Source organism: Zootoca vivipara, chromosome 1, assembly GCF_965207765.1.
Source record: "Zootoca vivipara chromosome 1, rZooViv2.hap1.1, whole genome shotgun sequence".
Taxonomy (NCBI): Eukaryota; Metazoa; Chordata; class Lepidosauria; order Squamata; family Lacertidae; genus Zootoca; species Zootoca vivipara.
In genome coordinates, this window is record NC_142582.1 from 28,221,955 (window position 1) to 28,239,371 (window position 17,417).

The window sequence follows — 17,417 nt, forward strand, 5'->3', positions numbered from 1 at the left end:
TGCTACTATCATGTGCCCAAGGAGCACAGACACAAACTTGATTCCAGAGCGAAGGCAGGGATCCTAGTTGGGTACGCTTCTGGAGGAAAAGGATATAGAGTCTTGGATCCGCAAACTGGCAAGACAAGTTCGCAGCATGTAATTTACTTCGATGAGCAAGGCAAAGTTGATACAAAGGACACTGCCATTGATTGTTCCAAGGAGCCACAGGATGAGGAATTTGTGATTTTTCCTTTTGAACCAATACAAAGTACTAATCCAACTTCTAGTGTCGTAGCACCCCCTATAGGTGACACCCGAGAAGACGTGGAGGTCCAGGCCCCTGGCAGCACCAGAGACGAAGATGATGACGAGCAGCTGTATGGGGATATGCCACTGCTGGAGGAGGATGAGGAAGCTGATGCGGTCGAAAGACCAGAGGTCAGACGCTCATCCAGAACCAACAGAGGTGTTCCACCATTACGGCTGTCCTACCTTACAAGGTCGGCGTCTCCACAGGAACCTTCCAAATGGGAAGAGATAGAGAGGATGCCACCAGATGAAGCCAGTCTCTGGAGGAAAGCTGCTCAGGAGGAGATAGATGCACTTCATCGGAACAGGACCTGGACACTCACAGAACTACCTCCTGGTAAGGAAGCAATTGGAAGTAAATGGGTGTTCAAGGTTAAAAAGGGTTCAGAAGGGGAGGTGCAACGCTACAAAGCTAGGCTTGTGGCACAAGGTTTTTCCCAGAAGTATGGAGAGGATTACGATCAAGTGTTTGCACCGACAGTTCGATACAGCAGTGTCAGACTACTTTTAAGTATTGCAGCATCTAAGCAAATGTCAGTTTACCATATTGACATTGCGACAGCCTTTCTTCACGGCGAAATTTCTGAGCAGATTTATATGAAGCAGCCCAAAGGTTTCATTAAACCAAATGAGGCACATCTAGTGTGCAAGCTGCAGAAAGGACTTTATGGTTTGAAGCAAGCAGCGAGGGCTTGGAACCAGAAACTCCATGAGATGCTGGTGCAGCTTGGGTACAAGCAAGGGACTGCTGATAAGTGCTTGTACACCAAACAAAGGAATGGACAGTTTTCGTACATTTTAGCCTTTGTTGACGACCTTTTAATTTCTACGTCAAATGAGAAAGACTATAAAGACATAGTCAAACACCTCAACAGGGAAGTAGAGGTCAAGGAACTTGGAAAAGTGAAATACTACTTGGGAATTCAAGTTGAGAGAGAAGAGGATGGATCGTTCTTACTCAGCCAAAGGCAAAAGATAACTGAACTGATTGAAAGCATGCAGATGCAGGACGCACACCCAGTTGCGACACCGATGGCCACAGACTTCTTGAAGAATCAACAAGGTTCGAAGTTGCTGCCAAACAACACGCAATACAGGTCAGCGGTCGGCAAACTTTTGTATTTGGTTACCACATGCAGACCTGACCTGGCAAGTGCAGTGGGGATCCTAAGTAGGAAAGTAAGTTGTCCCACTGAGCATGATTGGGCTGGAGTTAAGAGGGTTGTTCGTTATCTAAAGGGAACCATGGACTGTAAATTAAAACTGCCAGCTGTCAGAGACCCTAAACTGCTTGGGTACACTGATGCGGATTGGGCTGGGGACAATAAGGATTATAAATCCACAAGTGGCTATGTTTTTATGTATGGGGACGGAGCTATTGCATGGGGCAGCTATAAACAGAAATGTGTAGCTTTATCGTCCACAGAATCTGAGTACATTGCGGCTTCGGAAGCTTGCAGAGAGATCCCCTGGCTGGATCAGCTCCTGAAGGACTTTGGCGTGCCAAGAACGGGACCTGTCAGCTTGATGGAGGACAATCAGAGCAGTATGAAGCTGACACAAAGTGAAAAGTTCCTTGCACGCACCAAACACATTGGGGTCAGGTACCACTACATACGCCAGGTGATCGAGGATGGACTTGTTGAAATGTGTTACTGCAACACTGACCAGATGACTGCAGATGTCCTAACAAAGCCCCTGCCAAGAGAGAAGTTCCAGGATCTTCGTGGCAAGCTGGGACTCTTGGGTGGTTGATTAAAGTTATTTATGTATGTTTTTGTGTATGTTGTGAATTGCCTGAGAAGGGGTTTGTGGGATGCAAAGGGTTAAGTGCAGTCAAGTCACAACAATCCCTAGATAGTCCACTTGGAGGACTGAGGAGGAGGATATGACTAAGCGTAGTTTCCTCTTCCTTCACATGCAAATGAGTTGAGGAAGTGGCAGATAAATCCTGAAGGAAACAGCCATTTTCCCTCTCTTGGACCAGACCTCTTGGACTACACACATCTTAGTGAGTCTCTCCCTCAAGGCCTCCAGCCTAGAGAGAGAGATGAGATGGAGTCTCACTTCTTATAAGTGAACTTCACAATGTATATATTACCTTTTAACTAAGCAAGTCTACCTCTTGAGTGTGCTGTACCTCGAGATGCTTGTAAGTAAACATCTTTTATACTTTTAAGAGCATTGTGTTGTGTCTTTTCTTTTAAGAGGGAAAAAGGGGAAATACCAGGAAAATACACTTTATTTTAGTGGCTTAAATCAAGCCTGCGCAAACGTTCTTCTGCTGTGTATTTTGCAAAAGGGGAATGTTTTACTCTGCTAAAGTTTTGTGCTTGCTAGCGCAAGCGGGGATAGGATATATTAAACAATATCTCCTCATCCACATTCCTGAACATTCCCACAAATGAAACTCGACTGTAGAGAGGCTGCAACGGAAACAAAATCTAAACCCTAGCAGTTGCCTTGAACTCATGTCAGGATTGAACACAAAACCACTTCATAATAAGCTGTTCTGTAAACTGTCTATTGACTGCAGCAAGAAAGGGCTTCTCTATCTGTGTGTGTCTCTTCTAACCTGAGAAAAGCAGTCAAATAAAGACATTATTTCCCTTGGAGAAATGCAAACAGGAACATAAGACACCAATGTCCTGTGGTTCCTTTCATTCCAAGGACAGGCTGCTCCTCCATCTGCACTCCTAGATTTACCTGGAAGTAAGTCCCATTAACATCAGTGGGTCTTACTTCTGTGTAGATGCATCTGTGAGGACTACTTTGACATTTCCTAGAGCCATACTACTAGCAATAAATGAAGCGAGGCTGAGGTTTCAGCGGAAAATGTCTGTTATCTCTTTCAGACTATGACCTCAAGCCGCTAAATTCCAGGAAGCAAACATATTGGACCTCATCTAGATCTCTTTTAATTATCAGCAAGCCTCATCAGCAAAAGTGATTGTCAGAATTTCCTTTCTAGATAAGATCAAGGTTTATCAAGTTCACCTTTCTGTGCGTCCTTTTTGCAAGTCAGATGCTCCTGGAGACTCACTCAAGGAGGTCATTCAAGAGATTCCAGAAGTGCCTGTACTTACCTAGGGCACAGTTTCCTTGGAATGATAGTCAAAGGAGACTGTAGTAAGTAGGTTTAGGATACAGGTGGTGACCATTTCGCACAAAGGTTGTGTTCCCAGCCCACTCACACATTGGTGGAATGCATATAAGTGTACCCCACTCTGGCCCTGTTCCACCCCCATTCTGCTTTCTTCCGGGTTCAAAAGGACCTGTGTGGTGGCAATCACACGTCAAATGGACACACGTCAAATGGTTGCCAGCTGTTTATGGATTTATTAACACATATATAAAACCTGATCATGGGGTGGAAAGAGTCACAGCATTAACACTCCAACAGATCTTGCTTCTCCATAAGGTTTCCAGGGAACCTGTCCACACCACAGCTTTGCAACAAGGTGCAAAGCTTTGCAAGCTTTGCAACATTTCAAGGTGCAGGAGACCATCCAGACATCCTCCATAGTCATGCCTCCAGGAAGAGTGTCAAAAGCACAAAAACAAAAACCACTCATGGAACTGTTTTCATCCATTACATTGGACTCTGGTGTCAGTTTTGGAATAGCAGGACAAACTCAGTCTCAAACTATGCTAATATATCACAGGCAACAGAAAAACATGGACGCCTCAGTATCACCTCACTCAATCAACAGGACAATGAGGGTCTTTCAGTCATCCTTGTGATGGCTTGTTCTGGAACTGCGAAGGTGCCCACCAAGTACCACGGAGAGCTCCTAGTGAGCCACTTTCTCTGACAAGGATTGGCAGTGAGCCGAGGTCTTTGGAGCCTCTGCTTCCAGTCCACCCCTCCTAGGCTCCACCACTTCAGCAGAACTAAGATCTCTGGTCTGAAGATGGGCATGTCTGCTGTGCTCTGTGGCTTTCTGCCCGGGAGCAGTTGGACTGGTGTGGTAGCATCTGGTTCCTCAGGCTCAGGGAAAGGCACCTGTGAGGGTCCTGGTTCCAGTTCAAGATGCTTGGGTGCTGCGGCATCTGTTTCAATGAATTCTGCCTGTCAGCCTCAGGTCTGGTGTTTCCCTGACCAGCAGCAGCAGGCTTAGAACCAGTAACCCGGGCTGGCTCATTAGCCAACTCAGTGCCCTGACTCCTTCTGGACTCTGGAGTCATGACAGGTGCTGCAGTATATGACATCATCATTACTGTCCAGGAGAAAGTCCTGGAACTATGTTCCTCCGTGTTGGCCCTCCTCTACATCATTACTTGTGTCAGGAACTGGGTGAGTGGTTGTGCAGTTGTTCTTACAGGGCAGAATGGAGAGGTGGCAGAGGTAGTGAAAGGTGGAACATGAGGTGACGGATTCTCGAAGCTCATACAAACAAGGAAATTTATCACTGGGAAACAAAAAATTTGTTGCATTAAAACCTGCAGTTGTTCTAACCTAATTTCAACGTGCTGGTTTCATATCCGAAGTTGGTTTTGTTCTGTAAGCTCTAGCTTTTTGTGCAGTTCATGTTTTTCACTTTTCACCATAATCTTTGTTTTTCACAATGCTAGAATCCAGTATTTTATTAAACACATAGCCAAAGTAGTACAAGATGAGTATAATGTAAGTGACTTATATAGCATTCAACATGACATGTATAGCATTGAAAATGACATGTATATCTATGTACAGTTGGAGGTATGCAAAAAAAATGTATTTCCTTGGAATACACAGTATCTACAAGCTGTTGTTATTCAGGTAAGAATTTGTGCTTGTAGTTCTTGCGTTTGTGGAGCCCATTTCTTGTCTTGGTCGCCCAGGGGAATTTCAAAATAGCTTTTATAGGCACACCTCACAAACGCTGTTATATTGTGTCTTTGACAAGGAAGTGCATAGCAGCCACATATATATTGTGTTGTAAAAAAAATCTGCCCTTATTCCCTTATGGGGTACACAAGAGCCCTTATAGAGTCCTTTGTAGGTTCTCCATCGGTAGGAGAGAATAACAGAGACCAACCAGAGAATATTGAGAAGCAAAGCAGCTAGTAAGGGCAGGCCGCCGGCCAGCCTGGGTAGGCCAGGTCGTCCTCTTATATACCTGCTGGGATTGATAAGGCCAGGTCATCCTCCACAGTTTTGGAAGCAGCTCCCTACAAAAAGTACAGAACATAATCTGTTAGTTTGCAAACAAAGGATTCAGTGATCCCAACTGAAATGTCAGGATGCCTATTTTTCTGGAGCTTTGCCATTAATATCAGTGAAGAAGAGGAAACAGTTTGACCTTTGGCTCTTGCATTTTTTGCAGACCTGCAGAAATCTCTTCCATGATAAAGGGAAACAATTGACCCTTGTTTGACTGCTGCTGCCCCCAGCCTCATTTTTTGCATTAAAACATGGGAACACCATGAAAAATGCAGCAAGGCATTACCTGGAATGTTTCATTTCATAAAGCTGGTGGCAGTTAAAGAAAATCTCACTAAAAATATTTCCCACAAAAGATGTTTTTTTTCCACATTATGCCTTTACATCTGGAGCATTCCTCTGCCTCTTATGTTCCTTCTTTCTGGGTTTTTATCCTCAACGTATATTTCAATACTAATGTGCTTCTTTCCCCCTTTAAGCCATTATTTATCCTGCATCTTTTCGGAGATAAGCGCTTTTGCTTCGTTTTTGTTCAGACATTTTATAGTGCCTTTATATATGCCTGTCTACTCAGAAGCAAGCTGCATTTAGTTCAGTGGGATGAGCTTCCAGGCCAGTGTGTAAAGGTTAGTTGCCAGATTTACCAAGGCTTTGTGCTATTTTGTAGTGGATGATACCTGCTACCATTCTGTTGTGAATGAAAGAGTGAAATGACATTTGAGTAGCAACCCTTGAAAGCAGATTTAAGCAAGCATCTATCTGAACTGGTTTACGGTTCTGCTTAAGAGTAAGGGGACAAGTGATGAGCCTGTAACAATGTACTGTATTTCCCGTTCCAATTTTTATGGCTCAAGCACTGGACAGATAGCAGAAAAGCAGGACATGGCATATGCACCCACCATTTCTAAAAAATGCATAATTTCTGAAACTTGAAAAATTAGAGAAAATGCTTTTCATTTTACTAAAACTCAGTAAAAATTGCACAGGTATTCACTTCAGTTGCCCTGAAACTTGCTCATTAGGAAATACAGTGTGTATCTCATAGGGTTATTTTTTGGTAGTGTTTGACAAGAAATGTATTTTGATAATCAAAAAAGTAACCACAGCAGAGGTTTTATATTAGAGACACATTTATCTCACGGAGCTCCTGGATGACTAAAACCATTGTTGTCACTGATATGAAACAAATGGAGCATGCTGATCTTCTGTAAAGTGTGGAGAAATCACATTTCCTCTAGGTTCATTTGCAAAACCGGTTTATCATCAACACCTGTCTATTACTGTGCATTCACTTCTATACCACAAACTCATATTAAAAAATATCAGCGTTGTGCAGAATCTCAATTAAAAGCAAAGCAACATAAATTAAGCAGAATATTTTAAAGACACAGAAAGAGAAAAATGGATCAACTTACAATGAGGTTATAAAAATAATGTATCATTTTTATAAGAAGGCTCTCTTGTCTCGAGCTCATTGCAGGTGATTTCATTAAGGTGAGTGTTACATAAACCCTGTTTCACTGTACTAAATGATCCCTTGTTGGTGACAGTCTGATGCTGCCAGGTGCCATCGAAATGTACCTCTGTGGCAGATTGAAAGATCAAAGTGCAGCATTAAAAATGGGGCTGCATACACAAGAACCTGCTTGCAATACAAAAATGTAGCTTTTCTCAATCTGGAATCATTCATGCTCATTTTCAACATACCTGCTTTCAATCTAGGTTGATTCTAAATCAGGCTTCCTCAACCTCGGCCCTCCAGATGTTTTTGGCCTACAACTCCCATTATCCCTAGCTAGCAGGACCAGTGGTCAGGGATGATGGGAATTGTAGTCCCAAAACATCTGGAGGGCCGAGGTTGAGGAAGCCTGTTCTAGATCCTGCCATCCACACAGGTGCTTGTGGTTTTCTGATACATATTTGAAAAACCTCCCTTTGATTTGGTGATGTCTTTTTCTCCCTGCACATGCCACAGGTGAATGAAGTCAGGACTGTGAGCTTGGAATACGACCACATCATTGGGCAGGTGTGGGTACATCCACAATTGCTGGGACCACCTAAACTTTCTAAGTGTAAAGAAATGATGTTTTAAAATGCCATGCCACATTATGCAAGCACTGGACTCAATATATTGTCATAGCTGCCAAGTTATCCCTTTTTTTAAGGGATTTCCCCTTATGCTGAATAGGCTTCCTCGCGAGAAAAGGGAAAACTTGGCAGCTATGTATATTGTTCTCCTGTACAAGGATATGAGTGTGGCTGTATGTCCAGAAGAATAAGAACCTTCTTCCTTCTTCTTCTTTGTCCACTTCTTAGGGATTTTCACATTGTACATTCAACAAGTGTACAATATGTGTACACAAATACTTGAGCTGTACATTTGTATGGCTATTCACATGCAGTGTTCAATTACTGTGTGTGGGTGTGTGTGCAAAATAGCTGAGCTGAACAAATCAGTAAGTGTACTCTCTTTCACACAAACACTTGTACATGTGTAGCTAGTGAGTTTTGAAATAAATCACACTTTTGTGTCTCTTCATAGCATTTTGAATACCAGTTATTGTTTTCAGGTAATTAAATGAAATGGAAAACTCTTTAAAGCTTCTCCATGATAGATTTGCAATAGATTTTAGTTCTCGTTATCAGAATGTGTTCTAAATATTTTTCTTCTTCTCATTATTAAATCCTGAGTTCTCAGAGTTTTGTTTTTTTTAGACATATGCTTATTTCCTGGCAATGAACATTTGTGCCTATGCCTTGAATATATGGGTGCTTGCTTTGAAAGCTTTTAAGGGTGCAGGAAATTGTGCTTTTTGTTTACCCACATTTTTCCTATCCATTTGGGCATTATTAAAAAAAATTCGTACATGCCTTCCCTCATAATGAACACATTATCAGGTTCGGACATGGAAAAAATAATCAGCCCTTTGTCATAACTTTTTGGCAGGGTGAGGTGGATGGGGGAACGAGAAACAACAATCGGTGCAGAGGTAAGAGAAGAAATCTCGAACTTGCTGAAAGATTTATTGCGGCTGAAACAAACCAACTTTCCTTCCTGTTGGCGCTTATTATCAAATTGCAGGGCCAATACAGCTCTGACCAGAAAGCAGCTGCTTCCACTCCTGTTTTTTAAAGGCTGATCATGATGGCGACTGTTAAACAGAAATTTTATAAAAACCACCAGGCATAACGTTGACCTTAATCTGTTTAGCTACCATACCCTCACAAGGCATGATTAGCCAGTATGACATAGAATCATAGAGTTGGAAGAGACCACAAGGGCCATCCAGTCCAACCCCCTGCCAAGCAGGAAACACCATCAAAGCATTCTTGACATATGCCTGTCAAGCCTCTGCTTAAAGACCTCCAAAGAAGGAGACTCCACCACACTCCTTGGTAGCAAATTCCACTGCCGAACAGCTCTTACTGTCAGGAAGTTCTTCCTAATGTTTAGGTGGAATCTTCTTTCTTGTAGTTTGAATCCATTGCTCCGTGTCCGCTTCTCTGGAGCAGCAGAAAACAATATTTCTCCCTCCTCTATATGACATCCTTTTATATATTTGAACATGGCTATCATATCACCCCTTAACCTTCTCTTCTCCAGGCTAAATATACCCAGCTCCCTAAGCGGTTCCTCATAAGGCATCGTTTCCAGGCCTTTGACCATTTTGGTTGCCCTCTTCTGGACATGTTCCAGCTTATGTGTATCCTTCTTGAACTGTGGTGCCCAGAACTGGACACAGTACTCCAGGTGAGGTCTGACCAGAGCAGAATACAGTGGTACTATTACTTCCCTTGATCTAGATGCTATACTCCTATTGATGCAGCCCAGAATTGCATTGGCTTTTTTAGCTGCTGCATCACACTGCTGACTCATGTCAAGTTTGTGGTCTACCAAGACTCCTAGATCCTTTTCACGTGTACTTCTCTCAAGCCAGGTGTCTCCAATCCTGTATTTGTGCCTTTCATTTTTTTTGCCCAAGTGTACTACTTTACATAAAATGTTCAAGACAATCCCATATTTTCTTTATGCCTAACTGAATAGCATCTGTCCATGGTATTTCAAGCTGGTCTACTTATAGAGGTTGATTACAAGGCAACTTAAGGCAGGTGCAACTATTATGGCAATGGTAAGAAACCAAAAACAAGCCCCCAGAGGCTTTCTACCTGGCCCCTGGTTCCAAGATTCTCATCATCTTACAATTATTATGCACCTTGGTGGCTTTCTCTCAAATGGACACAAGCAAAAGGAATCTGCTGGTGCCCTTTCAACCCTTCCTCAGCTGAAAATATGCCCATATTATAAACTTAGTTGCCTATTAAGGATTTATGTCCATTTCTTGTCCACCAGGGTCATAGGTAAAGGTAAAGGGACCCCTGACCATTAGGTCCAGTCGTGACCGACTCTGGGGTTGCGCGCTCATCTCGCATTATTGGCCGAGGGAGCCGGCGTATAGCTTCCAGGTCATGTGGCCAGCATGACAAAGCCACTTCTGGCAAACCAGAGCAGCACATGGAAACGCCGTTTACCTTCCCGCTGTAGCAGGAGCTGGGACCAAGCAATGGGAGCTCACCCCGTCACAGGGATTCGAACCGCCGACCTTCTAATCAGCAAGCCCTAGGCTCAGTGGTTTAACCACAGCGCCACCTGGGTCCCACCAGGGTCATAGCTGCACCTTAATTATGGTGTACCCTCCCAAGAGGGGCTTGCCCTACATAGTGGTCCTTCTCTGTGCTGGCTAGAGACTTCATTTTCTCAAGATTTCAATTACATGCTTTTAGGCTGTAATGCTGTACACACGTCGCTGGAAGAAAGACCCTCTAAATTCAATGGAACTGTATGGAACTGCAATTTTATCTATTGGCACTTATTGCTTTCCCCTCTGGCGGGTTTTTAGGCAGCATTATATTCTGTGCTTGCTTTAAAAACATACAAAAATACCACAAACTTTTAACGAGTAAAAAAAGGAGAGGATTCTTAAACTCGTTTTGCTGCTGCTTTCTAATTTTATCTGGGCTGTAATAATATATGAGGGTGGCACTGTGGTCTAAACCACAGAACCTAGGGCTTGCCAATCAGAAGGTCGGCGGATGAGCTCCCTTTGCTCGGTCCCTGCTCCTGCCAACCTAGCAGTTTGCACATCAAAGTCCAAGTAGATAAATAGGTACTGCTCTGGCAGGAAGGTAAATGATGTTTCCATGCGCTGTTCTGATTCGCCAGAAGCGGATTAGTCATGCTGGCCACATGACCAGCTGTACGGTGGCTCCCTTGGCCAGTAAAGCGAGATGAGCGCCACAACCCCTGAGTTGTCTGTGACTGGACCCTTTACCTTTACCTTAATAACATATGGTCTACTATCATATTGTGTTGTGACCCACTCAGAAGACTTAATTGAATGGTCAGTATACTAAGGTCATGTCATGTCATGTCAAAAATAATGTGACAAATAGCTGCCAACCCCATGTCAGCTTTTTAATGTCACAGCACTCCTGACTAAACAATATCCTTTTGCTTGCACAAGTGCTAGATGCAAATACACAAACTTACAAATGAGGATTATAATCTATGTTCTATGGTAGTTATTAGAATAGGAACAGGGGGTGCATTGATCAATTAATGTGTGTAAAACATGATCTTACATATGTCACTTTCATCACTCTTCCATGTCACTTTGCATATGTCATTTATTTCACACGTGCCATTTCTGGTTATATAACCATTTCTTGCATGTGTCATTTTTTATAGACTTTTCAATGTGGTATATAATACATTATCTTGCATATATCATCCCACAAAGTTCTTCTGAAAAACGTACCTGGTTTTTATACTTTTCTTTTCAAGCTCATCCCCATTCAGAGGCTTGTGTTCTGTTAACATTTCCCAGGTATCTCAACTACTACCGTACTTTCAGGGAACTTCACACCCTTGGACTCTGAAATTTGGAATATCTATCCCGTACAACTCAAATAAGGTGCATTTCAGGAGGGGGAAATCCAAAGACAAAGATCATTTTAATGTTTCTGCTTCTGAAAGTTGAAGAACTGAAGGTTGTGCTTCTGTGTTTGCTTAGTGCAGGCATCCCCAAACTTCGGCCCTCCAGATGTTTTGGACTACAATTCCTATCTTCCCCGACCACTGGTCTTGTTAGCTAGGGATCATGGGAGTTGTAGGCCAAGACATCTGGAGGGCCGCAGTTTGGGGATGCCTGGCTTAGTGCAACCAAAATCCAATGTCATAATGAGACAGATTCATGCAGCATAAAAATCAAAGAACTTCCTCTGTGATTCAGTACATGGATTCTGTTTCCAGTGGAAAGAAGTATGCAGCCTCTTTTTAATTATTTACCTTCTAACTTCCTCTATGCTAATCTGCCACAACATAATAAAAAAAACCCTTGAAGGTCTTGTTATCATCTGAACCACTGGCTAGAGCAAGGTTTCCCAAACGTAGGTCTCCGACTGTTTTGGACTACAATTCCCATCATCCCTGCTAGCTAGGGATGGCAAGAGTTGTAGTCCAAGAACAGCTGGAGACCCAAGTTTGGGAATCTCTGGGCTAGAGCAAGGTGAATCTCTCACTCACCTGGAGCTCTGGCCAAGAACACATAGTTTCTGGGGGGGGGGGTAGGAACCGCCAGGAGTTGCACTCCCCTATTTTCCCCTCCACTACATCACAGCATTTTGGGAGGCAGGTGGTGCTGTGGTCTAAACCAGTAAGCCTCTTGGGCTTGCTGATCAGAAGGTTGGCGGTTCAAATCCGCATAATGGGGTGAGCTCCCGTTGCTCTGTCCCAGCTCTTGCCAACCTAGCACTTGAAAGCACGCAAGTGCAAGTTGATAAATAAACTGTGACGGGAAAATAAACGGCATTTCTGTGCGCTCTGGCTTCTATTGCACCAGAAGCGGTTTAGTCATGCTGACCACATGACCTGGAAACCTGTCTGTGGACAAACACCAGCTCCCTCGGCCTGAAAGCAAGATGAGCGCCACAACCCCATTGTCGCCTTTGACTGGACTTAACCGTCTAGAGGTCCTTTACCTTTTCCCCATGACAGCCTCTACCTCCATGATCATTCAATTGCCCATGAAGAAGCAACTGAACTGAGCTCAGAAGAATGGCTTCTTAGTGCCATGCTAGCCAAGTCTATTCATGCGTAAGTCCCATGGGGCTTACTCCTGAGTGGGTGGAGGAGTGGAGCCTAAAGAGAAATGAAAAAGAGAAAAATTGTCCAGTAGCACCTTATAGACCAACTAAGTTTGTTCTGGTATAAGCTTTCGTGTGCGTGCACACTTCTTCAGATACACATACCTGAAGAAGTGTGCATGCACACCAAAGCTTATACCACAACAAACTTAGTTGGTCTACGGTGCTACTGGACAATTATTTATTTTATTTCGATTTCGATTGCGTCAGACGACGGCTACCTACCTGAATCTGAAAAAAGGGAAGTCAGCCAGGCCCTCCCACCTCATTTTGGAAACCGAACGCAGGGGCGTGGCCTAGTCGCCTGCGCAGAGACTTGCGCCTACCTTCAACTCGCGCGCGAAATCCGGGCTTCCCTCACCTCAGCGCCCGCACTTTGAGGTCCTCCGCTTCGCACAAGCTCTTCTCTTGCTTTACCTCAGGCCAGCTGGACTGGCGCCCACGGGGGGAGAGACTATATCCCGCCCAAGCGCTCTCTGACCGCCTCGCCTGCCTGGGATTCCCCGCCCCGCCCCGCCGGGCTCCTCCCTCCGTCCCGTGCGCCTGGCTCCCTGTCCCGACCCGAGCGTGTTTGTGTGGCAGCCGGGAGGTTTTTGCTCCTTGCTTGGAAACCTCACTAATATTTAACGGGGCGCCGCCACTGCTGCTGACGGAGAACTTCTGCATATCCGGGAGCAAAGTCTTGCGCACTCGAGGCGAAACCGTGCACTTCTAGCGCTTCCCGACCTCAGCAGCTGCTGTTTCGCCCCTCGTCAAGCTCCCGCAATGAAGGTGAGTAGGCAGCGAGCCGTGTGGCTCTGGGGGCAAGTTTGGCCGCTTCTCTGGCGCGCGGGGCGACGGGAACTCGCCTCGGCCGCCTGACGAGGCTGTTCTTGTGCGAAGGCGGCGGCGGCGGCTCGGGCGCGCCTGGAGTTTGCTCCATTCCGGGCGCCTCGTGTATCTACGCGCGCGCGCACTCCCCCCCCCCCCCGGCTCCCTGGAAAGAGATGCTGGCTCACAGACGTACGGTCCTCGTTTTTCTTTCTCGCCAATGAAAACGCAAGGTTTCCCGTGGTCGCTCGTGGGGCTGGGCTGCGGGTGCGGATTCAAGAGCGGAGCTTTGGGCAGTGGTGGAAGTTGCTTGCCTTCCCATCTGTTCTGATGCGATTTCAGGCGCGTGAAACACAAATAACCCCGAAAGTCTGCAGAGAGGGGCTGGGATGTTTATACTTCTGAAGTAAACATCAGGGGAAACGTTCTGAAAATAACAGCTGTTGGGACAGAGGTTGGATGACCATCTGTCATGGATGCTTTAGCTGAGATTCCTGCATGGCAAGGACTAGAGATGTGTGAAGACCTGGGGGGGGGGGCGATGGAAGATATGCGTCCAAAACCCAAGTCGAAGAGCCTCCACTAGTTACAGTAGGGATGCAGTTCGAAAGCACATCAGTGCAAGTAGATAAATAGGTACTGCTGCAGCTGGAAAGTAAACGGCATTTTTGTGTGCTCTGGTTTCCGTCATGGTGTTCTGATGCACCAGAAGTGGTTTAGTCATGCTGGCCACATTAATAAGTAAATGTGAACTAAAAAGCGTTGCATCATATTCAATGTGGTGCTAATGTGAATCAGCATAAAGATATATTTTCTTTAAAAAGACACAACTCTTTAAGAAGGCACCATATATGGTAGGCCAGTTGTGGGTTGGATTTGATGCATGGGCATAATTGTCTATGATTGCCATGAAAATATATGTGCTCTTTATGCACATTACAAACTTCTTAACTTCTTTCTTTTTTCCCTTCCCAGACCATAGTGAAGTATCTGTTGGGATTTCTTGGTGTTGCAGTTCTCATTACAGCCATTGCTGTTCCTGTAGCTTTACTGACAAACCAAAGTAAGTTTGCAGCGTTAATTGTCTCTTGGTCGGTGATAGGAAGCAATTTGATACTCCAAGTGGCATGGAAAACCATAGGAGAGATCAGAATGTATGCCATTTCGTATCATATGAATGTATAACTTGAAAGTTAATATTCTCCAGGCATCATTTCAATTTAATGTTTCCGTCATTCAGTAAAAGGGTAGAGGTAATTTGGTCTGTTTGGGATGCTCTTAATGGCCTCACCTACAGCTTGTTTCCCTAAAATTCATCACCCTGGGCTCTTTTCTTCTCAACCTAAATCTGATCCTGCACTCAGTTAGGAGAAAAGCACTTGGAAAGAGCAGCTGTGGTGGAGAGGGAGGGGATAGGATAGAGGCAACTCCCCATTTATGCTGATACACCATGTGTATCAGCGGAAGCCATGTAAGCCCACTCCATTCCGCCCCCTTATGCCCTTGTCCCGTTCCACCCCTGCCCCTTCCCCCTTCCAGTGCCAAAAGCAGCATGCACGTCAGTGGTTGTGTGCATGCTGAGTGTGTGCAAACGGGGAGTTGCCCGTGCATTTTGCACCATGGTTGTGAATGATGGAGGCAAGTGGCATCCCATGAACTGATTTATTATAGCCTAAACTTGCATATGGGATGCGGGTGGCACTGTGGTCTAAACCACAGAGCCTAGGGCTTGCTGATCAGAACGTTGGCAGTCTGAATTCCCGCGACAGGGTGAGCTCCTGCTCGGTCCCAGCTCCTGCCAACCTAGCAGTTCGAAAGCACGTCAAAGTGCAAGTAGATAAATAGGTACCACTCCGGCGGGAAGGTAAACGATGTTTCTGTGTGCTGCTCTAGTTTTGCCAGAAGTGGCTTGGTCATGCTGGCCATGCTGGCATGGTGCTGCATGCTCTCTCCTTACTTTGTGATAGATTCAGTGGGCCATTCTTTTGGAAGCTACGCATTAGATTGCATTTGCAAAAAGTACAAAGTAAAAAAAAAAATCCTTCCTTACAAATGAAAATTTCATGACTTTCTTGACAGCAAACTTGCTGGAATGTATGGCTTTGTACATTTCTAGAATTTGTGGATCGAAGCAAGGTTGTAAAAAGGACCGAGACTGTAATTGGAGATAAATATTTTTAACGTTATAGAGGTCAAGCAGCAAACGATGCATGTGTATGCTTATAAAGAATGTGTAATTTTCTTTACCCTTTGTGCACTTCGTAATAAATATATTTTACAGTGCAGTGCCAAACATGGAGATGAAAGGCAGTTGCAATTTGTAGCTGATTTAAGGAAGTTTGTACTTTGTAGATTCAGAGAGAAAGTTTATATAGATACATAATGTTTTACACACACTAGCATTTGATGGTTTAAGAGCAATTACTTGATACATCTTTTAAACAATGTTTCCATATGAAAAAGTGAAGTGGAGTAAGAATATATGCTATAGTTTGCATAGTGGTCTTGGTGTGCAGACTACTAAACTTGTTCACATGGTTCCAAATGCTGGCTTTAGGCATTGGAATTCTGAAATTGCAGGAACATCAATATTTCTCCTGTAACCTTTGACAGTTTACACATTTTGGACAATGTCTATTTCAGTAAATTGGCTACAGATGTAATTACATATAATTGAAACAATTTTTTTATTTATTTTGGCAGTTAAAAATTATGGCAGCTAATGAGTTGCTAGGAAGTTCATAGCACTGTTAATTAACTCCTGGAAAGCTTTCCTTCTGAAGGCCAAGCTGGTTGTGATCGTGCCAGATCCGGGTGGTCACAATGAGCCCACTTGCACCCCAATCCTGTAAGAATGTGGGTGAGTGGTCCCCTTTCTGATAGCAAAAGGCATGTGGGGGGTATGGGAGTCCATCCTCTTTTATAAGTCTGAATACTCAGATTTTTCCTTAACCATTCAGCTGAACAAGCACTCATTAAATAACAGATACACTGACATATAGTTGTGTTTTCAGCTGTGTAACAAGCCTCCATTGATGTGAATAGGGAACCCCAGCTGCTTCGCCTGCATATCAGTCTGCTTGCAGATTTCTAGGCAATGAGCATGGTGTGTTGCAGGGCTGTAAAAAATTATTTTAAAATGTAAATTGCACATATTTTGAAAAACAACAACAACAACAAATAATATCCACTGAAGAGCAAACAGGAGACAAAACAAAATAAGAATCTTGGGTGTGTGTGTGTGATATTTGTGGGCAAGCCAAACCAATCCAGATAACCTGGAACACATTCCACCCTTTGAACATTGGTCCAATGTTCTTGATTAAATCAAGGTTAAAAATGCAGCTGTAATCTCAAACAAGCCTTAAGTAGGATCAAAGTCCAGTCTAATTATGTTTGGTACAGCTTTTCAGTTTAAACGTTTTACTCTGCTTTATAAGAAATTAAAGCACTGAGTCCAAAAATTGCGAAGGAAAAAACCCACATGTGTCACAGGGGCGTTAACGGCTACTCTAGAGTAACGACTCTTCCACTCGTGGCCTTTTCATGATTTTATTGGTGCTGAGTATTTACAGTGCAGAGCAGTGCTATGTACATGATGTCAGTTATTTTTCTTCCAGCAAAATAGTCTCGGGATACTGAATCTCTGCCCCCGCCGTTTCCGGCGCAATTCTGGGGTTGGTGGGATGGGCCTTCCCCCCCCTTGCCTCCCACTTCCCATCTCCCGCTGGGCATGGGCTCCGCTACCTTGCCTGAGCCTCGGACCCCACTTCCTGAGTCACCGCTTGAGCTATCCCCCTCCCCACTACTACTGGCGCTGGGCGATGAGCTGGTGTGCAGAATGGGAGGGACCTGCCTGTATCTCTTGTCCCTCACAACATGGTTTTGCTAAAAGAAATAATCCTCTAGAAAAACAGAGACACTTCCTCTAGGATAAATTTCAGACTGTAGTCAATCGTGGCTTGAA

General features: G+C 44.3%; 1 protein-coding gene and 1 long non-coding RNA gene across 2 annotated transcripts in view; one reads left to right on the plus strand and one right to left on the minus strand.

The window, feature by feature from the left end:
• Positions 1 to 3,610: 3,610 nt before the first annotated feature.
• LOC148687509 (uncharacterized) lies at positions 3,611 to 13,105 on the minus strand. Its single transcript, XR_015947891.1, has 2 exons — positions 12,967 to 13,105; positions 3,611 to 5,445 (listed from the first exon to the last, which is right to left on the minus strand). It is a non-coding gene; the product is annotated as an uncharacterized LOC148687509 (long non-coding RNA).
• Positions 13,106 to 13,188: 83 nt separating this feature from the next.
• DPP4 (dipeptidyl peptidase 4) overlaps positions 13,189 to 17,417 on the plus strand; it is a 59,792-nt gene continuing 55,563 nt past the window's right edge. Inside the window, exons 1-2 of the mRNA XM_035132551.3 lie at positions 13,189 to 13,411; positions 14,426 to 14,513. Coding sequence (XP_034988442.1) covers positions 13,406 to 13,411; positions 14,426 to 14,513 — 94 coding nt within the window. The 5' untranslated portion in view covers positions 13,189 to 13,405. The remainder of the gene's footprint in view (positions 13,412 to 14,425; positions 14,514 to 17,417) is intronic.